The sequence below is a fragment of the Xyrauchen texanus genome, chromosome 33 (assembly GCF_025860055.1).
Source record: "Xyrauchen texanus isolate HMW12.3.18 chromosome 33, RBS_HiC_50CHRs, whole genome shotgun sequence".
In the NCBI taxonomy this organism is placed as follows: Eukaryota; Metazoa; Chordata; class Actinopteri; order Cypriniformes; family Catostomidae; genus Xyrauchen; species Xyrauchen texanus.
In genome coordinates, this window is record NC_068308.1 from 8,387,958 (window position 1) to 8,413,659 (window position 25,702).

A 25,702-nucleotide genomic window follows, 5' to 3' on the forward strand; every position below is an offset into this window, starting at 1 on the left:
CACGGGCTCTCTGTTACTTACACTGACCACGGGAGGATAAGTTGAGGGCAGGCAGATGTAGAGCGCCGCCCCTAGCTCAGTAGGAGCCAGAGGATCATGGATGGATGGATGGATGGATGGATGGGATCACTAAACTTAGTGAATTGTCTAGTCCTACTTGACAGCATTTTGGCCACCAAAGGCGCGTGTTGCATATTTGTTCCGAGTCAGCTCTTCTTTTGATGTCCAGAAATATTGCACAAAGTGGCTATTTAGGTAGGAAGGTGGAAGGCCACTAAGTTTTGAGTGTTTTAAAACTACCTTGTCTGATACTGTACCTCAACCTACCTTCCTGCTCCCTTTATAATATTAGAAAATAAAAAAGAAGGATGTCTTTATATAAAATCACGAAGTTGTTGCTATTTCTTTGTTATTTTATTTTAATTTCATATTGTCGTTATGTTTTCTTACATAGGCCTAATTGATTTATCTATGATAAATAAAATACATAATAAGACGTTTAATAATAAGACAAATATGACATCATAAGAGCACACGAGCCACATATGAAATATATTTTATAATATATAGTATAATATAATATATTGTTAAATCTAGTGACTATCATAAAAAAAGTTTTATATCGCATCAATTATTTGTTCTTTTAATTTGCCTTATTTCAAGTGGAAATCTTCTTACATAGGCCTAATTTATTTAATAATTTATGAATAAAAGTTTAATAATAATAAGACAAATATGACATCATATCATATTTTATAACACAAACTATATATATATATATATATATATATATATATATATATATATATATATATATATATATATATAATATATAAAATATATATATATATATTAATAATATATATCATTATATAATATGCTAATATATTGTACAATCTAGTTATTATTTTATATAAAAAAAGTTGTATATCACATTAATTATTTGTTCTTCAAATTTAACTTATTGTAATGTTATCTTTTTACATGAATAAAATGTTTAATAATAAGACAATCATGACACCATAAGACCACATGAGACACAATTATATATTACTAATATATAATGTTATATAATATAATTCTAGTGTTCTATATAGTGAACATAATCAAACTTTGTATTTCTCGTAAATTATTTTGCTTATCTTCTTGCATAGCCCTTATTTATGAATTATTATTTTTTAAATATAATTTAACAATAAGACAAATGACACCAAGGCCAAATGAGACAAATATAAATATTGTGGCATCCCAGCATAACTGTGTGCTTAGTTCTAATTGGCTGTTCCGTAACAAAGAATTATGGGTATTTGCTATTTTGTGTCTCACCATCTTGCAAACCTGTAGTGCTTTCAAGTAATTGCTGTTGTGTACCTGTTCAGAGTGAGTGTGAAGTGTAATCTGTCTCATGATTAGAACATTGAGCTGTTAATTGATAAAATAATTTTTATTATTTAATATAAACCAATACATTTGATGTTGGAAGTGGGATGATAGCTCACTTCCTATTGCGACATTTCAATGATTTAAGTGATATTGATTAAGAGGTGCAATGACATTTTTAATATAGAAGTCGAGGAGAGGAGGCAGTTACTTTACCAAGCACACTGGAAAAGGAAAAGTACATTGAGGTGCCGAAGTTGAGGGAAGTGGCTGGAGCCAGCACAAGGAGCATTCGCTTCCGGGAGGCAGGTGCCTTCCATGTGTTTTGTATATCCTTTGTTGACTCGGCCACCTCTCTTGAGGTGCCTGCTTTTTTAGAAGCAGTTCACGTGGGCAAGGGCTGGAATAAGATGCCAGAATGGTGGGCAGTATGGAGCCAAGAAGATGCTGCAGTTCACATGGTCCTGGCGCTTGAAGGCCCAGCGCTGCAAGTTTTGCTTGATCTCACACCGGCAGAACAGCAGAATTACAAGGCTCTCATCTCCACTCTTGAGCCTCGATTCAAGAAAGGATGAATGGAAGGTGATAGTCTGGGAGCTTTAGCCATAGATGTGCAGATCTATGTGCAGTGCGGCTATTCGCAATGTGATGTAGCTGCACAAGAGAACTTGGCCCTTCATGCATTCCTGCAAGCCCTTCTTCCTGAGAGGCTGCGGCAGCATTTTTGCCTCGCTGCCCCAAAAACCTTGGCACAAGCGCTGGTAGAAGCAGAGTGGGCAGAGTCTGTGTTCTTTATGGATTTTGTAATGATGGGTTTCAACAACCTGCACACAAGGGTATGGCAAGTGCAGTGTGCGGACAATGCGGACGTGTGACAGGTGGAGGCAGTCAGACCTCAGTTAGAGCTTAAATAATTTCCACCAAGAGAGAGGAAGCGTACCATCAGGCGTGAACCATGTTACCGCTGTGGGGAGATGGGGCACGTGGCACGTGACTGTCCTGCACCTGCACCTCAGCCCCGCATTCTTTCACCATCAGAAAACTGATGATGAGCGGCAGGGCGGAGGGACTGCCACTCCATCCCATTTCTACTCCCTTCCATGGCAGGTGCTCACTCGTGGGCCACACTCAAGGCCTATATGTTGTCTGTGTCGTTGATAGCCATCCCTGCCAGGCTCTGATCGACACAGAATCCACCATCTCTATCGTCCATCCTGGAATCGTTCCAGGAATCACGGGTACGCAATCGGCTGGCTGGTCACCTACTGTGATGAAGATGAAAACGGTGACTGAGGAGCACATGTCCATCAAAAGATGGACATGTGCAATTGGACGGAGCAATTGCAAGTGACAATTGGGGCTGAGACCATCATCCATGAGTTTTGGTAGGAGCTCAGCTATGACTGGGCATGAATATGGTACCCTTGCAGAGGGGTAGGAGAACCACTGGATTGTCCCAGGCTTGCTTTTGGAGGAAGTCAGCCAGCAAACGGATTCGCAAGCCATTCCATGGAGATGCTTCTATGACAATTCCAGCCATGGTAGGTCAGTCAGTCCCATCAGGATCATCAACCACCTGCAACTTGCTACAGGGCAAGTCACCATCAACAGAGACTGTCCAGGCTGTTAATGAACTGTGGCGGTGCAGTTAGCAACTCCATGAAATGCTTGACAGAAACCAATAAATGTTTGTGGTGCGTGATAAGGAGTGTGGCCGGATGGGGCTGGTGCAGCACGAGATTGACACCGGTACTGCCCCACCTATTCGCCTATGGCCCCATCGATTGGCACTAGCCAAGCAAGTGGCAGCAGAGCAAAAGTTATAGGAAATGGCAGAGGCAGGAGTCATTGAGCCAGAGGCAGGAGTCATTGAGAAAAAAGACTCCTCCTGGCAGTTCTTTGTGGATTACCGATGGCTTAATACGGTCACCAAGAAGGATTCCCATCCACTGCTCCGCATTGATGAGGCTCTTGATTACATTGCTGGGTCCAGTTTCCACCAATGTCAGCCTGCTTAACTGGCTGATGGAAAAGGGACAGGCCTTTGACAGGGTTGACACCTGTGAGGAAGCTTTCCATCGGCAGTGGGAGACACTGTCTGGGGCACCCGTGCTGGCAAATCCTGATCTAGAGCGTCCATTATTTATCGACTGCTTGGTGCAGTTTTGTTACAAGCAAAGGATGATGATGAGAACGTTATTGCTTACTACAGCCAAGCCTTAAGTAAAGCTGAGAGAAATTACTATGTTACTTGTCAGGAATTAATGGCAGTGGTGCAGGCTTTCCACCATTTCCGGCCCAAATTATATGGTCGACTGTTTTGCTTGCGGACTGACCATGCTTCCATCACTTGGTTGTTATGTTTCAGAAACCCTGAGGGATAGGTTGCCCGGTGGCTAGAGCTACTTCAGGACTATGACTTTGAGATCCAGCACTGGCCCGGCAGACACCACGGTAATATACAGTAGATGCTCTGTCCAGTCACCCGGGTGAGGTGGCTGACTGTCATTACTGATTGCGGCTGGTGGAACCAGAGCATGCAACTCCAGATATGATTGTGCTACAGGCCGGCGGAGCAGCTGGTGCCTGTGCAGCCATAGATCGGTAGCAGCTGCAACAGCTACAAGAAGCCGGCCCAACCCTGGTAAGGATACGAATATGGCTGGTTGCCGGGCGTCAGCCAGAACGGCAAGAAATGTCGGGATTGGCCTCTGAGGTGAAAGTCTATTACTCCTAGTGGGACACTATCACTCAACACGATGGTCTGCTGTATAGGCGGTGGCAAGCACAGAGCGGGGGGACTACCTACTTGCAACTGCTGGTTCCATGTTCCATGAGACTTCGGGTCCTGCAAATGTTCCATGGCTCTGCGGGCGCTGGTCATATCGGGGTGTCAAAGACCTTGAGGCGGCTGAGGAGCTGATTCCACTGGGCAGGATGCCATCAGGATGTGGAGCTCCACGTCCACTGCTGTGATACCTGTACATCTCAGAAAGGTCCCACACAACGACCACACACCCCTCTGCAGCAGTACCCGGTGGGGGCAACAATGGAGTGGGCTGGCAAGTATGGACTGTTTGCAGCAGCTGCGGGACAGGCTTTGAGTGGTATGCCAGGGGGCAAGAGACCACCTGGGGAATGTTTGCAGTTAAACAGGTGAATGAGGGCTTACGATGTACACAGTAATAAAAAGACTTTGCTCCTGGCGACAAATTTTGGGTTTATAGTCCGAACCGGAAAAAGGGCCGCTCTCCAAAGCTCTGTAGTCCGTTACATACAGAATAAAAAAACTCCTATGTGATAAAGACATTTCTCTTTACAATATATTTTTCAAATAATACTAATTCATATTAAGGCGTTTAAATAAATAAGTCTGTCTATGGCAGAAATAAAAGTAGTGTGGTAGTATGCCATTACCATGGTGTTTATTCTGACACCTTTCTTCTGCGAAAACTATCACAACTCCGTGTTTTACAACAGTTCATCATGAGGCTTGTTCGATATGAGCAAAATCTGTGCAGCACCAATCACCGGTGATCACCGCGAGGCGGTTAGAAATGTGTCCGAGTGTGGTCCGACTTGCTCTGATGATTTGTTTGTATGCCAAACAAATCTTGCGATGGCGAGGCGGCTGTGACAGGTGGTGCAGTCGAGTGCAGTTGCTCTTCCCTGACTGTGCTGAAAGCATGATGGGAAAAGACTTGCTGAGGACACAGCTTAACAATAGGCTCATTTGAGAAGCCAAATGCCTCGCTTTGAAAGAAGATGAGAGTAGCAGCAGTCAGGGGAGGAATGAAATACGTGCTGTCAATCGGACATTTCTCACTTCTTGTATTCTACTCTTGTCTACTTTCAAGGTGAGGCATTTGGCATCTCAAACGAGCCTATGTTTATATAATGTTATATTATGTTTGTCATATTATGTTATGTTTATTCATTAAAAACCTTCAAAATGATAAAAAATTCAGATTTTATTGTCATTAAAATAATACAGGCTTTCATTGTTATTGCACACCCAACATGCACTGTATTAAGCAGCACATAAACCTTTCAAATGAATAATGTTTCTGATTATGTTGTGTAAAATTCAAGCATATGTCTATGCAACACATTCTCATGGTGAAATCGTCAGGATTCGAACAACTTTTTAAATTTGGCTAATTTGTATGATACCGTGCGACTGTACTCGTTTGAATTCCTACGACTTTCACTACAGCCAATGACATCACTGGACATCGATTTTATCTAATACGCAACAATTACTTGCTTCTGTCACACACAGCCACCTTCCTATCATGTTTGCACACTCTGCTGATTGGTTAAGTTTAGATAAGGGGTTTGGGTTAGGGCATAATATTAATAAGTGTGTATTTAATGCCTCATTTGTTTATGCGAACAACATCGAAATAGCCAACTCGTAAATTATGTATGACTTTTCATGAGATCGAGGTGGTCTATCTGAATCACATTTCGTCTGCAAACATTGCGTGATCTTCCACACAAAGAGTCTCCTTTCGAAGACTGCATGCTAGGTAGGATGCGTCATTTGAAGGCTGCAGTATACTGAGCATCCTCCCACAAGTCTTGTTTAAACGAGACGGTCTTCCTATGATGAACGGAAACGTAACGTAACATGGTTGCCAGGGTTGAGCAGTAACAAAATACATATAACGAGAATATGTACAGTATTTAAAATACAAAATATAAATAACTGTATTTCCCTACAGTTAAAATGTAAACAATTGGTATTTAAAATACAGTTAAATTCAAAAAGTATTTTGATTACTTAAGAGATTACTTTGCATTGTAAAATAATGTATAAATGTATACATATAAATGATGCGATCCAAAGTGTATTTGAACAGCAGTGAAACACTTTCTTATGATGTGTTATATTCATACGAGCAGACAGAGAAGTTTGGAGCAGAAGAAATAGAAATAAACCTTGTGTACATTGTCAGCTTTATGTTAAGCTAAAATGCTATTTCTAGCCATTTTACATGCACGTTAACAAGCATGATCATATTTATTAATTAAAAAAAGTTTTAAAAAAAGACATTTGACATTAATAAAAAAAAGTCTAGAAAGACATTTGATATTAGGGCAAAAATCTTATTTTTGATAATATTTTTCATATTGTTTTCCTGTAAAAATATCAAAAATCCTTAAAACAAGATACATTTTATTTATCTTGTTTTAGAAACAACACTGCATAAGATATTTAGGTTTTTCAGAGAATGTATTTTAACATGTGTCTTACTGTTTGGCAGATTTTTTTTATAGTAAAAACAAGTGAAAAACTCTACCAGTGCTGAAGAAGTAATCCGAAGTATTTAGAATACGTTACTGACCTTGACTAATCTAACAGAATACGTTACAAATTACATTTTACAGCATGCATTCTGTAATCTGTAGTGAAAAACATTTCAAAAGTAACCCTCCCAACCCTGGTGGTTGCTATGACAGCACGCCACTATTTAATAAGAGCAGGGCGCTTAGAGTGAGAAAGGAACAAAGTCTCTTTCCAAGGGAATGCATGAGGTACATGAGGGTTAGACTTCCAAACGAGACACAGCCAAAGGGAAGAGCAAATGTCCGGGTTGGCTGCTCACTTTTTAACTCCTCCCCCGACTGCAAATGCAAAATCTCGCCGATCGATAAATCGAGATGCAGTTCAATTCGAACACACCTAATATTATAAGCTCGTGCGAAATGCCAAACGCCTCGCCTAGAAAGTAGACGAGAGTAGACATCTGCAGTCAGGGAAAGAGTGAAATAAGAGATGTCAATTTAGACAGTTATCAGTGGATCAGAAACCTTCGCGATTAAAGCAGATATCGCGGGATTCCCGTTCATGTGCTGTTGCTGATAAAGTGAATGCAAATTAAAATCTGTTGATTTAAAATTAAAATAAATATGTTGAAAAGACTCTCAATATACCTTTTATTTAATTCCCCTCATAAGCCTTTCCATCCATTTTTAATTTAGTAAAGACACATATTTGAGATATTTCAGAAATATGATAAAAATCACATATTCCATAGATCGCACTGTCAGAGTGTTGGGAATATTCACACGTCATTTATGCTAATAAAAACATAATATTAGAGATAAAAAAAAAATCCAAAATTTTAGAAGATACCGAAACATAAAGGTTGTTTAATCCAATGAGCCATCAGCCAGTCATTTCCCATCATGCACAAAGCTCTGAAAAGCAACTGCGCCGCCTGCCTGCTACAACTGCGCCCACCTCACCAAAATACAATTAAAAGGCCATCCCTAGTAGTATCAAAACTCTTCTGAAAGGAGTGCAACTTTCTAAATCCATTTTTTTAAAACAATACCGTTTCAGTAGAAGGAATTTGTATTACTGATGACAAGTTTTGTAGAAGGTTTATTCCAGCATTTTCCTTTCAATAGATGGAATTAGCTATAGACTCTAGTTGGATTCTAGTTTGTTTTTTTCTCCACAAATTAATTTATAAGATTAAAGAATGTTATCCCTGTAGTAGTAAACTTTCAAAATATATTCAAATTGTGGAGAGAAAAAAATAGTTTCTGTGATCAAGAAGAGACGATTGAACATCTTTTTGTGTGAATGTGTTTTTATTCAAACATTTTGGAATGAGTTAGGGGAGCAGTTAGGGAAAATAAATAAAAAAAACTTTGGAAGACATCGCCAACATTTCATTTTAAATGAGCAAAAGTAGAAATTCACATGAAAGTAGGCCTACATTTTCATCGCTGTTTTTATTGTTTATTTAAAATGAAGCAAACTTGGTATCATTTTAATCTCCAATTTTTAGCTAGCAGAAGTGACCAACCAATTTTATATCCCAGTTGTGCCGACGGGGCACATTGTAAAGCAGTGTTATTTACTAACGACACAAAACTAGGCCTATATGCAATTCCATGCAGTCAGATATGTAATTTACATAATTCCCCTTTGTCTTTGTGTGTGTGTGTGTGTGTGTGTGTGTGTGTGTGTGTGTGTGTGTGTGTGTGTGTGTGTGTGTGTTGTCATCAATCTATTATTTCGGTCACTGCTGTGGCTTTGTTGTGTATTTATTGTCAAGTGTCAAAATTATTGCTATATTATATTTGACAAAGTTAATAAATGGCTTTTATTGAAATGGAAATTTGGTTTATCTTCTAGGCTCTTTACAGTTGTAAGAGGGGGATTTTAAGCTGTTATATGGTCTTGTTACAATGTGCCCCTCACCTGTAACGTGTCCCGCCTATGGGGCACGTTGTAACATACACTTACTCGCCTCTCAGAAAAACAAATATTAACAAATGTATTAATACAGTAACATATTTTTCTATCAAAACACAAGCCTTAGATTCAGTATTTTATTTAGTTATTTATTTGTTATTCTTGAAAAATATTTTTTTACATAAATGCAAACAATTTTCTGTAATACACTCCTGCTTTCTTTTTAATAGATTATGATTACATCTAGTTGGGAACAAATAACAAAAAAATCCTTAAAATGTCAACTACTAGCATTGTTTTTTGGTGTTATGTGATTCCTGCCATCATCTGTCTTGTTAAACGTTTTTGGCATAATAATAATAATAAAATGTAAAAAAAAAAATACTAAATACAAAACTCTCGTAGGGGATATAGAAATATACATCAATAGGAACAATACAATTGTTGTCAGTGTAAATGAAAGAAAAGCGTCCCCTACATAATAGGCTACTGAATATCAAATAGCAAACAACAAACGGGTAGGCCTATAGTAAAAAAAAATATATATTTGCTCATCTCGAACGAGCCTCATATCTTTCTTCCGAGAAGCCTGATCACGTGATCCATAATGCTTCCGCGAGTTTGTGGCCGTCAGCTGGACGAATGTAACAAAGGTGTTTAAACAAATTTCAAGTACGTATAGTCTTTATTGTCTTTTGTTTGTATGCAAGGCAAACGTATTAACGTCATTGTTCCATGCATTTCCAAATCCCGGTAGTGCAAAGTAGCATGAAGAAGCATCTCAAGCTTTGTTTTGACAGCTGATGTTGCTAACAAAATGGAGGCGCGTGCGCCCTAAAGCGTAATTTCAGTTTGCGCGCAGCGTCTATGTTGAACGAATGCCTTTTTTATTAATTATTATTCACTTTTAAAAAACAAACCAAACCATGACTGTCTGAGTCTGTGTAGTCTTATGGAGACTTTAATGAATACGCATACATAAATGATGCAGAAAGCCTGATTGGTGCGTCTATGATGCGCGAAGATGCTGCCTAGGTAGTCGGCTCATTAGGGTTTCAGACACAGCTGCATATCTGGCTATGAATTAGTGTCTTATGGTGTATTCAGTAAAGCAAGGATTCCATTCCAAAAATAGAATGTGTTTTCAATATATATATATATATATATATATATTTATTTATTTTTATTTATTTATTTTTTGTCAGGATGTCTGAACATGGCGATGGGGATTCAGAGGCAAGTTCATCTGCCAATTTCAGACCATCATTTTCTCCAGGTAGAGGACTGCCAGGCCGGATATCACTGAATCCACCTCCTCCTGGCAGACTGACCTCTCTGCGCTCCAGAGACCTGACCCTGGGTGGATATAAGAAGGTTGCACCCTATTCTGTTTCCTGCGACTCTCACCCCCTTTAGATGTTTGACCAATTCATGGAACATGTTAGGTTGAATGGGAAGGGAATTCTTAGCTCTAGAAACAACATATGACTCAAATAGTGTTTTTTTTCCCCCCCAACAGAAGACGTTTTTACCCAATGTTCACTCTGTTCGCAAAACTAAAGATGAGTAAGTATCTTAGATTCTCTTATAAACTTTATTTCAGTGCTTTTGAGGCTTAACGTACAGACTCCGTTCATTGTTAATGGTATACTTTTGAAGTAATTTAAGACAACAAAAGTTAACTAACTTTGTTAGAATCTACAGCATTCAAAATGTAACTGACAGTGATAACGTGTAATGTTTCACAATCATGATTGGTCTTTGGTTCTTGCATGTATTTAACCTTTAAAGCTGCCTTTATATTGCACTCATGTTTTCTGGAGGTTACAGGAGGAGACTCGCATTCCACCAAAGAAAGAGAGGAGAGAAAGGGAAGATAGACAAAGAGAGAGACGGCGACGAGAAAAGCCACAGACTATTCAGTCTCACTCCATCTTTGAGCAGGGACCTGCAGACACCTACAGGAAACATGGTGGAACACACTTATACAACATTGTTGGTGGAACATTGAAAATAAAATGGCAAACTAAAAGCTGAACTGCTAATGCAATTTTTGGGTGCATAATCTTAATAATTTGCAGGTAGTTGGGGTAGTTCTAGCCTAAGTGACTGTGACCCCGCACTTGTCACAAAGTGCATTAAAAAGGAGAAGAAGAATACTGAGGATGATGATAATGAAATTTTACAAAAACTCCAACGAGATGATGTAAGCAACACACAACACAAAGACACTTTATCTTTACATATGTAGTCTGATGTGCTTGAAAGTTGATTAGTAACATTTAATTATTTATTTTTTTGAACAGTTTTTGGATGATCCTGGATTAAAAAATGATCCAAAGCGAAGACCAATAAGACTTCCACTCCATCAGTCATGCAGCTTTTTGTCAACAGAGGCAGCTAATGCATGTAAGTTGTAGTTTATGCTAACAATATTTTGATGTGCTTAGTGGTCAGGTATTGATGATTTGTTTAAAGGGATAGTTCACCCAAAAATGAACATTCTCTCATCATTTACTCACCCTCATGCCATCCCAGATGTGTTTGACTTTCTTTCGTCTGCTCACATCAAGACACTATAAAAGTAATCTATTATAGTTAAAGATCCATATCTTCAGTAGTAATGTGATAGGTGTGGGTAAGAAATAGATTGATATTTAATCCTTTTTAATATAAATCTCCACTTTGACCAGCCCTCCTATGCGGCGGATTCAAGAGAGGTCATCTTTAGTTTTTGGCAATTTGCATTCTTTGTACATATCACCACATACTGGGCTGCTGTGCAAATATAAAAAAAAAATTATCTTTCCTTTATTTTCTTTCTCCTCCCTGCCCAGTAGGTGGCATTTTGCACAAAGAACGTGAATCGCCCCTAAAAAGAAGAACTTGGTCCTCTTATGAACGCATATAGGTGGTGAAAGTGTATAGGAAATAATGACTTGCATTGCAATACATACTTGCATTGTATGGAACAGAGCTGAGATATTCTAAAAAATAAAATGTGTTTGTGTTCAGCAGAAGAAAGAAAGTTGTTCACATCTGGGATGGTATGAGATTTCACGATTAAATTTGGTTCCGATTCACAAGCTCTTGATTTGATTCCAATATTGATTCGATTCGATTCGATTCGATTTTGATTAGTTTTCACCAGGGCGTAGCCAGGAAATTATTTTTGGGTGGGCCTCAATAAAATTGGATGAGCCCCAATTTTTTTCTCCAACTTCTCCAGAAAAGTTGAAAGGCGGCACATTCAAACAGTCCTTTCACACTTTCAGAAAGCAGAATTTATGCTTTTTTAAAACAGCTTTATAAATGTATATTTGAATAAAAAAAACCAATTATCTCTAATATTCGCACCCTGGCCCACCCTTGGCTACGCCACTGGGTTTTCATCATTTTGGTCACATTTTAGCTTTTTAAAATTTAACAAATCCATGTATTCAATCAATAAATATGATATTATATTGAGTATATTATATTTTGTTACATGTTTTTTGGTTAGTTGCATAATTTGTACTTGTATTTACATTTGATTTGTTGAACACGTGCTAAAAACTGGTACTGTCTCTTTAAGAAAACCAGCTGTTCTGTAAAGAGCATCTGCAAATCAGCGCATATTAATGAGAGAAGACTCGAATGGTTTATCTCGTCCGAGCTATGCATGATTAGAATTGAGTGTTTATTTTTTGTTGTTTTTGATCAACAACTGACTGAAAATAATAGAAAGGGTATTGAGATAGACATTATTCAGTAACAAATGGGTTGCGTGGATCCACTTTTACTCGCAGTAAAATGATCTCACTGCTGAATACTCCACCACTATATTACACAATCACTGGTGAGTGAAATCTAAATATTTACCAGCCAGTTGCCAAATGTATACATTTTTAGATTGATCTTGGGATTAAAGAATCCATATCAGTTTAGAGAGAAATGCAACTGAAAATAATATTTTTTGAGGGTGAACTGTTCTTAAAATGCACTCGAGCAATTTCTCGAGGTCGTTTTGTTTCCTATGCTGACGCAACTCCAAGCCTTTAATTTATGTCACACCCATGAACCATTGTTTGCTACTTAAAATTGATAGTCAGAAGCATGTTTATGATACTAGGGGATATACATTCTTGTTCTAGAGAGCATTGTATTGGACAAAAAATTCTATTTTTGCCCCTGAGTGACATTTAGAGAAAGACTACATTGAAAACATCTGCTAAGAGATAATCAACCTTTAGGGATAAAATAGCATATAGATGGTCTCAAAGCTAATAGACATGTACTAAAAGCCTAATTTATTTTTTGCAGTTAAAGAAGACGCCGTGTCCGATTATGCACTGAAATCATCCAGAGCCGAGAACAAAAACCCACTTCAAGTGAGAGGTGCATCCATGTGCCCGCAGCAGCCAACAATTGGAGAACTTTTTGAACAGCTAAGTGTTTCAGATAAAGAAGAACTACTGTTTATTCAGCTTCCTGATACCTTACCTGGTCAACCCAAAACCACCAGCCCGGAGAAGATGAGGAAGGAAGATAACAAGCCTGAGGACAAACGCTCATTGCATGTTAAAGCACTGGTTAGTTCACATTTCACACTACAGAATTGTGCCGGTTGTGGTAAACCACATTCAGTTTGATATAAAACATTTATTACATGGCTCTCTGGAATACTTCATTCTGATTGGTCAGTCAGGGAACTCTGCTATCACATTTATGTATAATAACTGCTAAACTTCAGTATATAAACAATTTCCTACATTGCTGTGCTTGTTTGATGTCTCCTCACATAACAAAATACCTTAAATTATCAATATTCCATAAGTAGCAGTGTAATAAATAGGATTATGTACAGTCATCTAGTCATTATATAAATAAAATAAACTGACTGTTGGGTTTTATTTGGCTATAATTATTGTCTTACTTTGTATTATCATTTACTTATTATCATCTTGTGTCCTCTGAAAGATTGTAATGGTATGATATCATTCTTTAGGATCAGACTGATAAAGCCACTATGCCTCTATTGTCCGACTTCTCAGAGGGTCTAATTGGAAAACTTCAGATTAGAAAGTCTGGGAAAGTCCAGCTGGTGATGGGAAATGTTACATTAGATGTTTCGGAAGGAGCCGCCTTCTCTTTCCTACAAGTGAGTTTGTGTGCTGTAATTTTAATTTAATGTTGCAAAATTGTCTAGTAAAGAGAGATAAAAAACCAACATTCAACTGGCCCCAAAAAGTATTGGGAAACACACTTCAACATGGGCACTTTTTAAAAATGTTTTATTTATTTAATTTTGATATACCATTTTCTTCCAATTTGGAATGCCCAATTCCCACTACTTAGTAGATCCTCATTGTGGCGTGTTTACTCACCGTCAATCCGCGCATGTTATCAAGTGGCTTGTTGTACTCAGAGACTCACAGCAGAGCCACCACTGCCCCCTTAGTGTACTTCGATACAAGTATACATGCCTAATATCAGTGGACATGCTGTAATTAAAAGTTGGCCAAAATGTTTTGCCATTTTCCAGTGGACTTTTTTCATATGGGATTATATGGTCAGATTCGATTCATATCAAGCTTTATTTTGCCAGGACATGCATTGTGCATAATGAACAAGCATGCACTGCTCCACACAATCAGTTTTTGTGTTAGGATGTGCAGTCGAGTTGAGCGTGTACCGCCTGGAAATGTATATATGCCAGATATAGCCACAGGAAATGGGGACAAATATTAGTAAAGTTTCAGGAAGTGAAAAAAAAGTGCACACTGTAGTAACTGTGTGAATAATTTTTTTTTACATGTTAATCAGTCAACTATTAACCAAAGAAATGAACACATTCAATTGACCAGCCCTAGTTTGAACGTTAATATCCTGGCCCCATTCACTTCCATTGTAAGTGCCTCACTGAAACCCAGATTTCTTTTTTAAATAAACAAAAGTCGAGATTAATTATTTTTGTGGTAATCAACACTGTGACAAATGCTGTTTGTTTAGCTTACCTTGTTTTGAACCTGGTACATTTCTTTTAAAAAAAATGGCAAAAAAGCTTTTGGCTCATTTGTCCTCAGTTCCCACTTGTTTTTTAAAATTGTATTTGATGTAATGACTTTCAGACATTTAGGGTCCAAATACTTATGGAGCCACTGTAACTAGATTCTGATGTGTATATTATATTTGGACAGCTTAATTCTTGGACTTGGATGTAATTTACGTCAAAGTAAAAACATATTTTTTTATTTGCAGCAACTTGTTTGTGTGCGGCTGTCAGAAGGTCTGACTGGGGACATGACCGTGCTGGGAAACATCACACACAAGCTGGTTTGTTCCCCTGATTTTGAGACTTTACTGCAGGAGGCCAAACTGCCACCTGACCCCCGCTCTGCCTCCAAGTCCTGATTTTATCCCCATTATTTAACAAATAATGTAAATATCTTTCTTAATGTTTTTTAAATGTAAATGTTTTAAATGTGAAGTTTTGTTTCCTGAGGATTACAAAGTATTGAACATTGCATATAGGTGTACAGTTGGCTAATATTTAACCTGTAAATCTGAGGCCACATGACTTGCATTTAAAGGAATAGTTCACACAAAAAATATCTACTCACGTGCATATCGATTGCTTACTTGGTAAGATATCTGGGAAGAATCTCCAATCTATTCTTTGCTATACACCATATATATATTGGGTAAAAAGTGATAAGTTAATAAAAGTAGCCCATACAACTCATGCACTATATTCCAAGCCGGTAGCTGTGAGTGAGAAACAGAAATTGTATTCTATAAAACTGTTCCCACTGCCATAGCTCTCAAATCTGTGTTTATTAGAGCTGTCAAAATTAACATTTTAGCACATGCGATTAATTTAAAATGTTTAATGCGTTCATTTTTCTTTTACGCAATTAACGGCTTTACCAATTTGACATTTTATTCAGCTCCGTGCAAGTTCTGAACACTGGTTGGAGTAGGGCATAACCTTTGCTATGTATCCAGGGTGATGATTGCACTGACACACACATCACAAAAGCAATTCTTTGTCAGTGATAAAGTGATTGAGAAAGGACATTTAAAAATACTTTTTGCCAAAACAAACTCCGATAGGACTTTTGATTCAGATGACATGCTGGAATGAAGCATCAACATTTTCATGGCATCATGATGCGCTTCCATCTAACCGGACAATTCTAATGAAGTATTGTACTGCCAGAGCTAAAAGCAAAACATGTTCTCTGCAATCGCTTTTCATGTGGAGTTCAGAGCAGCGTAAATCATGTTACTTGAATTGGTGCAATTTTAGTGCATTTCTATCTTTATACTGTGCAATACTTTGTTTGGAAAATTTTAAAACGTATTGTTTTGCTTTCTTTCCTAAAAAGGAATTTAATGTATTTTGACAGGAAAAAAGTATGTGTTAAATGTCAGCACTTTAAAATATACGATTAATCACAATTAACTATGAAAAATCATGCCATTCATCGCAATTAAATATTTTAAGCAACTGAAGGCGCTAGTGCCTATACATTTTCAAATTTAGCATGTAAAGGCTCATCCCATCAAGCCTTGACCTCAATGATGATAAAGGAACACCATTGGTTCTCAATTTATTTGCAAAATGCAAAAAGTTTACATAATCAGAAGCATGAATAAGATTTGAGAGCTACAGCAGCTGGGGACAATTTTCAGTGAAATTTGACTAAATATTTCTTAAAATCAGCTTTTGTGTCCCACGGAAGAAAATAATGTGTTAGGAACAATATGAGAGACTAAACAGAGTTTTCATTTTTGGGTGAGCTTTTCCTTTAACCTTTGAAAGCACAGACTTTGTACACTATATGATATTCAATGTAGAGTTGTATAGTATGAATTTGTAAATACTTGTTTTTATAGAAAATATGAATGTTTATTTTGTAAGTAAAGACATACAAAACATGGCATCTTCTACTTCAAAGCATGATATGCAAACACATAAGAAGCAAAAGAAAACCGTTGTCAGTATTACGGTTCATGGCTGGTAAAGAAATTGTGACTTGTTGAGAGAAGCAGTACAATACAAATGTAAGCAGTCCTAAAATATTGTTTACATAATACAGTCTATGTCAAACCTGCAAGAAAATGATATATAGAAAAGAATACCACCTCCTGACTGGCCCTGAAAGGCTCGTCACAGTTTTAAAGGGGTTCTGTCATTATCTACTCATAACTAAGCATAACATACTGCCAATCATCATCTTTAGTGCTTCACGGAAGATGGAAAGTTATGCAGGTATGGAATGACATGAGAATGAGTAAATGATGACAGAATTTTCATGTTTTGAAGATGTTGTAATAACGGAAAGCATGTAGCTTTTTTATTCAGGACGGAACTGGCCTTTATGCAACACACTCGGTGTAACATAGTATACACCCGATCAGCCACAACATTAAAATCACCTGCCTAATAATGTGTAGTTCCCCCTATGTGCCGCCAAAACAGCACCAACCCACATCTCAGAATAGAATTCGGAGATTATATTCTTCTCATCAAAATTATACAGAGTGGTTATCTGAGTTACCATTGACTTTGTCAGTTCAAACCAGTCTGGCCATTCTCTGTTGACCTCTCTCATCAACAAGGCATTTCCATCCACAGAACTGCCGCTCACTGGATGATTTTGGCACCATTGTGAGTAAATTCTAGAGACAGTTGTGTGTGAAAATCCCAGGAGATCAGCAGTTACAGAAATACTCAAACCAACCATCTAGCACCAACAATCATGCCACGCTCCAAATCACTGAGATCACATTATTTCCCCATTCTAATGGTTGATGTGAACATTAACTGACGTTCCTGACCCATATATGCATGATTTTATGCACTGCTGTCACATGACTAGATAATCGTATGGATGATTGTTGGTGCCAGATGAGCTGGTTTGAGTATTTCTGTAACTGCTGATCTCCTGGGATTTTCACAAACAACAGTCTCTAGAATTTACTCAAATGGTGCCAAAAACATCCAGTGAGTGGCAGTACTGTGGATGGAATAGTCTTGTTGATGAGAGAGGTCAACAGAGAATGGCCAGACTGGTTCGAATTGGCAAAGTCTATGGTAACTCAGAAAACCGCTATGTACAATTGTGTTGAGAAGACTAGCATGGCCTGTTTTGGCGGACGAGGGGACTTACACAATATTAGGTAGGAGGTTTTAATGTTGTGGCTGATCGGTGTACATCGTCTCACTTCTTGGTGCTCTTCACAGTCTTTTCAGCATTTGTTCCAGAAGCAGCTTTCTTTACAGCCGTTTTCTTTTTCGGCGCTTTTGCTTTCAGCGCTGTGACTTTGGATTTATTTTTTCTGTCTTTGGTGGCTGTTGCCTTCTTGGGCCTCCTCGCTTTCCTCCGAACGAGGTCTTCCCTTCCGATCTCTGTCATGTGCTCCTCCCACGATTGCATTTCATTTTTGTAACGGACTTTGTCATCTTCTGCCAGCTGCATGTAAATCTGAGAATGGAACAGCAAGGTCAGATATAATGTGATTATGCACGTTTGAAAGGAAGATAGTGAATTAAGGTGAAACTCACTTGTTTCTGTGGGATGTTGAGCATCTTCCAGTCATCTGTCAGTGACACCATCTTCGCCTGGAAAGAGAAATGACATTCGACAACCAAAACACATTTTGTGAAAATAAATAACAGGGTTTCTACACCTTTTGATTCAGGAATTTCCATGGCTTTTCCAGTTGTTTGTGATAACTGATTAAGGATTTTTTAAAGGGCACATTCACAAAGAGCAATTTCTAGATGAAAGTTAGATTAGATAGTAGGTAGTTATAGTTATTTTATGGACTATTGTGTATTGTCCATTAAAATATAGTATTAGAATAACTCTTTTTCTGATTACTGAACATTTACATTAACAATTTTAATCACTATCAATTGGCTAAATGCAAACAGCTAAACTAGGTGCTTAGATAGAACTGTTATTCAATCTCCAAAAATATTTGGTAAGATTTGCAGACTTCTGTACTTTATAGCGGTGGTTCTTAGCTTGATGGTTTGGGACCCAAAATGTGTGGCAGACAGATAAACACATGCAACTAAACTTATGTATAGTCACATAGTTAGGGTTACAAAAGAAATAGGCTTATAAAGTAAAAAAATAATTTGTAACACTTTGCAATAAGGTTCCATTTGTTAACATTAGTAAATGCATTTGGCATCATGACCAAACAACTAATATATTTTTACATATTTTATTACACATTGTAATAAAAGTTAATGTTAGTTAATACAAATATAATTACTCATTGTTAGTTCATAGTTCATTAACTAATGTTACTATACTATATGGTGAAATTAACATTAAGACCTATAAATGCTCAAGTATTGTTAATTGTTAGCTCATGTTAACTTATGTTGTTAATACAATGTTAACAAATGGAACCTTATTGCGGTGTTATCATATAACGTAAAAAAAAACAAACAAGTGTAAACACTCCATGTTCAATGATTACAGTCTAATCAGACTATGGTATTATGGCACAAATTTATTTAAATTGATGATAAAGATGGAATAAAACCATGCCTATACAGACATGATGCCTGATATCCCCTCATCCAACAAAACCATGAGCAAAACAACATAATGTAAAGAGAAAAATTACATTAAATTTGGGTTCACCTGCAAAGTTTTTAGCTTTAAACATCAATGTCTACAGTATAAAATTAGACATTTAAAGGCCATGAACAAGAGCCAATCTTCACCTGCATAGTAGTTCCTCTCGCTTCCTCAAAGTGCTCTGCCATGAAGATGTTAAAGGCGCTCCTGGGGCGTTTGGGCTTGCCAAGAGCATTCAGCTCCTACAGTTACAACATAATATTCCTTTAAAATAAAGCACTGTTTCAATGTTGGACATGTTAGTACCACAGATTTAAAATAATGTATGCTTTTTGTCCTCTATTATAGGCGAGACTCCGGTGAATCAATGTCTTGATAGCCAGAAACATTAAATCTTAGGTAACCATAAAGGTTTAGTAAAATGAACACACTCTCTTCTGATACTCACCCTTATACCATCCGAGCTGTGTATGACCTTCTTTCATCTGCAGAACACAAACTACAATTTTTAGAAGAACATCTCAGCTCAAGTGAATGGTGACCAAAACTTTAAAGCTCAAGAAAGCACATAACAGCAGCATAAAAGCATACTCCAGTTGTATAATCCATGGCTTATGAAGCGATCCAATCGGTTTTGGGTGAGAACAGAGCAAAAAAAAGTTTTCACCCCCTATAAAGGTGCGTACACACTGCCAGCGACATCGCGCGACAGTGACTCCATACCATTCATTTTCAATGAGAGCATAGCGACTTCCGGCGACACGAGCGGTCACGACCGTTCGCGACTAGATGTGGGCGTGTCCAGCGACGCGACAAAGTTGAGACAAGTTCAACTTTATTCAAATGAAGAGCGACTAACGGAAGCGGCAGCCAACAGGAGAGAAGACGGGAGAGCTCACGTGATCCTTCTCTCTCTCTCTCTCTCTCTCTCTCTCTCTCTCTCTCTCTCTCTCTCTCTCTCTCAGCTCCTGCAGTAACGGAAAGATGGATGAAAGGCTAATTCTTGCAGTTAGAAATTTTTCATATAAAGCATTTTATGTACTGATTCCATTTATATTTAGTCTTTTCCCTCCAAAATGTTTGTTTTTAGTGGCAAGAAAAGAGATTCGCTGTCAACAGCAATGGAATGGAATGACATCCGTGAATGTCATTTATAAACGTTACTAGGCAACCAGTAGTGGGAACACCCACTAGCGACTTCACCGCCAGCCACTGGCGACCTGCAGCGACAAAGTCGCTGGCAGTGTGTACGCACCTTAAATCTTGACATCAGAGTCTCCTTGTTGATCATGATTTCAAGTTGATTACACTTCCTAGAGCCATCTAGCGCTCTGTGCATGAGTCAAACACTAGGAAGTGTAATCGTGCTTGAAATCATGATCCTGGAATGCCAAGAGACAGCAATGGCAAGATGTATAGTGAAAACTTTTGTTACATTTTGGTCTGTTCTTACCCAAAATAGATACTATTACTTCAAAAGACAAGAATTAAACCACTCGAGTCTTATGGATTACTTTTATGCTGCCTTGGTGTTTTTTTGGAGCTTTAAAGTTCTGGCCACCATTCTCTTGAATTGTATGAACCTACAGAGCTGAGATATTCTTCCAAAAACCTTTATTTGGTTTCTGCAGAAGAAAGAAAGTCATACACATCTGGGATGGCATGAGGGTGACTCCAAACCTAATCATTACTTAAATATAGCCCTTTGATAACTTCCCTGTGCTACTACTACCCCCGGGCACGCCCTATTTGCACTCCTCTGCTTTTCTGATAATAATAAGAACTATAAATTGGAAAATTATCTAAACCATGACCCAGACTTTTGGGATGACAATGTCTGCTATATGTGACCAGTTCTGTTCCAATAGGACCTGGGTGCAAATAGTCACTCCATTTTTTGGGAATGCAAAAAACAGGAACATCCATGATTTAGCTAAGGAGCTATTCTGGTTGCAGACACAACTTGGTCAATCAGCTACTCAGGAGGAAACCAAAGAACTATTTTGTAGTTAGAGCCATAACCTAGCGGACTGCAATCATGACATGTGGTTCTGATACATCGCAGGTTTCCCGAGTTTGAGTCCCGGCTTGTGAGGTCCTTTCCCGATCCCATTCCAACTCTTCTCCCTCTCATTTCCTATCACCTCTTTGCTTTCGCTATCCCATTAAAAAAACATTGTTTGCAGACGTCCATGACTCTCTATAGGAGACCAAGCTATTGGGTGGAAATACATCTTATTGGTGGTCAGGTTTACTAAGTATGCAACACTCACCTTCTTTTTCCTAATTGCTTTTCTTTTGGCCATCTTCTGTCTCCTCTCCACTGCAATAGCAGCAGACTGTGCCGGGGTGAGCTGGGCTTTGTATTTCTCCACAGCAAGCTTGTACTGCTCCCTAGCTGTTAAAGATGCATCCTGAAATGGCTATGAAACATATGATATACAATAGATCAAACATAAGAAATTCTTCTGCCGCCATTGGTGTGTGAATGAGACACAGTGTAAAGTGCTTTGGTAACCACTAAGGTTAAAAATAAAAGCACTATATAAGTGCAGACCATTTACTTTAAAATGACCAGTATGTTTTAGAGTTTACTGAAGTGATCAAACTAAAGACTGACCGATATATTGGCCAGGCCAATTAATTGGTCGATGATTATCTATTTTGAGATTACGGTGTCAATCAATGTCCTCAAGAGTAACGTTTTCCTTGTGTCAGATCCAAAATCTATTCAAAACTCATTGAATTTGTGGATTTTGGGTAAATAAAGTGTTCATTTCATTGTTCACCCTGCTCTCTAAATATTGGTATAAGACATTGAATCACCTACATTGGTTGACCACTACAATAAAGCATTGTGTTTTAAAAATAATCTACACTTTGTTAATATTACAAAATAAATTAAGAGACCACATTAAAGGGATAGTTCAGACAAAAATGATTAAAATTAAATTCTCTCATTATTTACTCACCCTCATGCCATCGCAGATGTGTACGACTTTCTTTCATCTGCTGAACACAAAGATTTTTAGAACATTTTCTCAGCTCTGTACATCCTTACAGTGTAAGTGAATGGTGGACAAAAATCTGAAGGTCCAAAGAGCACATAAAGGCAGCATAAAATGAATCAATGTGGCTCCAGTAGTTTAATCTAGGTCTTCAGAAGTGATATGACGTATGGGTGAGAAACAGATCAATATCAATAAATCTCAACTTTTACTTTCACATTGTTCATCTTTTTTATTTGGAGATTCACATTCCTTGTGCATATTGCCATGCAACTTACTGGGCAGGGAGAAGATTTATTGTAAAAAAGGACTTTATTGATCTGTTTTTCACCCACACCTATCATGTGGTTTCTGAAGACATGGATTTAACCACTGGAGTCTTATGAATCACTTTTATGTTTCCTTCATGTGCTTTTTGGAGCTTCAAAGTTCTCTTGCATTGTATGAACCTACAGAGCGGAGATATTCTTCTAAAAATCTTCATTTGTGTTCAGCAGAAGAAAGAAAGTCATACAGATCTGGGATGGCATGAGGGTGAGTAAATTAAGAGATCTTTTTTTTTTTTGGGTGAACTATCCCTTTAATTTAGAACAGAAACAGAATATAGGCCTAAAATGCTCATCAACCCAAATGTACCTGCTTCTGTTCAGGAGTCAGATTTCTCCACTGCTGTGCAATCTTCCGAACAATATCCACGTTTTTCACTCCTGGTCAAAAGAGATTGGTCATTATCTGAGAGCAATATCTTTTTGTTAAACAAACCTCATATGCAATGAACCAATGTAGTTACAGTAGTGAATTCTCCAATTCAACATATTACCTGGATTTTGTCTGATGAAGTTGGGCTGCATCTCCTGCACATATTTCATGTATGCTGTGAGTGGTCTCTTAGGTGGAATCCCTGTTGTGGTACTAAAACACTTTATCACTGGAACTACACATGAGCACCTACAATTACAAAACAATAGGACATTACCCAAGACTACCATGAATGGCAATTAAAATATACATATGCACACACAGTATATCAGCCACAACATTAAAACCACCTGACTTATATTGTGTAGGTCCCACTCATGCTGCAAAAACAGTGCCAACCTGCATCTCAGAATAGCATTCTGAGATTATAGTTTACTCATCACAATTGTACAGAGTGGTTATTTGAGTTACCGTAGACTTTTTCAGTTCGAACCAGTCTGGCCATTCTCTGTAGAACTCTCATCAACAAGGCATTTCCATCCACAGTACTGCCACTCACGGAAGGTTTTTTTTTGTTTTTGGCACCAGAGACTGTTTTGTGTGAAAATCCCATGAGATCAGCAGTTATAGAAATACTCAAACCAGCCCATCTGGCACCAACAATCATCCATGCGATTATTTAATCAGCCAATCGAGTGGCAGCAGTGCAGTGCATCAAATCATGCCAATATGGGTCAGGAGCTTCAGTTAATGTTCACATCAACCATCAGAATGGGGAAAAAATGTGATCACAGTGATTTGAACCGTGGCATGATTGTTGGAGCCAGATGGGCTGTAACTGCTGATCTCCTGGGATTTTCACGTAGAACAATCTCTAGAACTTACTACGAATGGTGCCAAAAACTAAAAACATTCAGTGAGGGGCAGTTCTGTGGATGGAAATGCCTTGTTGATGAGAGGTCAACAGAGAATGGCCAGACTGGTTTGAACTGAAAGTCTATGGTAACTTAGATGACCGTTCTGTACAATTGCGATGAGTAGAATTTCATTTTAGAATGCTATTCTGAGATGCAGCCTGGCACTCTTTTGCTGACTCCTACACAATATTAGGCAGGTGGTTTTGATGTTGTGGCTGATCGGTGTGTGTTTGTACACACATATACACACACATATATATATATATACACATACATATATATATATATATATATATATATATATATATATATATATATATACACATATATATATATATATATATATATATATATATATAAAATTCATAAAAAATGTTTGTATGACTCGGCATTTACGTTACGATCCACACTCCTATAGTAAACTGCTAATGTTTTTTAAGACAATATAAAACGATAGAGCGCAGTGTAAAACTTTGTTGGATTATTTTGTGGTGAGGCCAGCAGGATATTTTTTTTTTTTAACAAAATATAATAAGATATATATATATATATATATATATATATATATATATATATATATATATATATATATATATTCTTGAGTCATACATGGTACTGGAAATAAACACCATAGTACTGAAATTATTACCATATTCATACACCATGATATCGACATGGTTCCCACGGCCATGGAAAATCTGGAAATATCAGGCAATTTCAAATAGGGATATTCAGGCCTTTCAAAGTCGTAGAAATGAACAACATTTTTAAAAGTCATGGAAATTTCAATTGTGAAAGTGAATTTGTCCATAAATGCTAAGCTCTAAAATATTTAATTTAGAAATTGCTTGTCTGGTTGAATATCTATACAAATTATTTTAAAAATGCATTAACCAGTAACACAAATGAAAGGAAATTAATTGTTTAAAAGGTGTGGGACAAAAAAAAACTAAAAACATTATAATACAAAAAAAAAAAAAAAAAAAATAGTATTATCATAGTAAATGTCACAAAACATTTAAATGGCATTGTACATGTCCACACTAATGTCCAAAAAAAAAAAAATCATTGTACATGTACAAAAACATGTCCAACTTAGTATTACGATAGTAAATGTAAAAATAAAAACACCATGGTGCAATGGTACATCTACAAAAACATGGTATTACCATATTAAACGTAAAGCAAACCAACAAAAAGTAGCATGGTACATTTACAAAAAAGAAAATGCAATAATTTCTAAAACATAATGCAATAAACTGGTCATGCATGAATAACCTTAAACTTGAAGCATGCTCGCTGCTCACCTCACAGCAGATGTAGCGGAGAACAAACCCAGAGACTTAAGCAGAACATTAGCACCGACTGACAGCAAACTGAATGGAGCCATCATACACGCGCTCTGACAATCCCAGTAATATCAATCAGATATTTAACGTAAATATCAGTGAAAACAAGACACACAAAGACTTTGGTGCGGTAAATTGCAATGGTTGTCAGTTATTATGATCCCCTCCTGCAGTAAAGGCGCCATTCAACTCTGCAATCACACCGAGGGGCATCATGGGAGAAACATTATTCTTACATTCATAGAAGTACTTTCAGTAAACTAACATTTTGGGAAATTACAAGGTTATGGATTTACCACATGTTTTGTATTTTTTTATATATTTTTTTAAGTGGATGTATTATATTATTTACACTTTTCACCACAATATATAACGTAAAATTATTTAGTTCATTATTTAGTTTAAGTTAAATCATATTTTAAATTTGATTGTTCAAATCTTTCATTTCTTGACTGTAATATATATATATATATATATATATATATATATATATATATTATAAATTCCATACATTTTTCAAACGAATCTGTGATAATGAATGAAG

At 37.4% G+C, this 25,702-nt stretch overlaps 2 protein-coding genes across 3 annotated transcripts; one reads left to right on the plus strand and one right to left on the minus strand.

Annotated features, from left to right (window-relative positions):
- Positions 1-9,185: 9,185 nt before the first annotated feature.
- zgc:171971 (uncharacterized protein LOC569690 homolog) lies at positions 9,186-17,168 on the plus strand. Its single transcript, XM_052102977.1, has 9 exons — positions 9,186-9,268; positions 9,802-9,970; positions 10,116-10,162; positions 10,420-10,568; positions 10,678-10,802; positions 10,903-11,005; positions 12,899-13,167; positions 13,584-13,736; positions 14,837-17,168. Exons 2-9 carry the CDS (start codon positions 9,803-9,805, stop codon positions 14,987-14,989), a joined length of 1,167 nt encoding a protein of 388 aa, XP_051958937.1. The 5' UTR covers positions 9,186-9,268; position 9,802; the 3' UTR covers positions 14,990-17,168.
- Positions 17,169-17,568: 400 nt separating this feature from the next.
- LOC127626999 (transcription factor A, mitochondrial-like) lies at positions 17,569-25,363 on the minus strand. 2 transcript variants are annotated; one of them, XM_052103185.1, is made up of 8 exons: positions 25,117-25,363; positions 24,459-24,507; positions 23,014-23,141; positions 22,830-22,900; positions 21,459-21,608; positions 19,332-19,427; positions 18,150-18,206; positions 17,569-18,069 (listed from the first exon to the last, which is right to left on the minus strand). In XM_052103185.1, the coding sequence occupies exons 3-8, from the start codon at positions 23,060-23,062 to the stop codon at positions 17,806-17,808; spliced, it is 687 nt and encodes a 228-aa protein (XP_051959145.1). In that variant the 5' UTR covers positions 23,063-23,141; positions 24,459-24,507; positions 25,117-25,363; the 3' UTR covers positions 17,569-17,805. The 2 variants fall into 2 exon arrangements, with proteins under 2 accessions (XP_051959145.1, XP_051959144.1); XM_052103184.1 differs by lacking the exon at positions 24,459-24,507 and having other exon boundaries at positions 17,570-18,069.
- Positions 25,364-25,702: the final 339 nt, after the last annotated feature.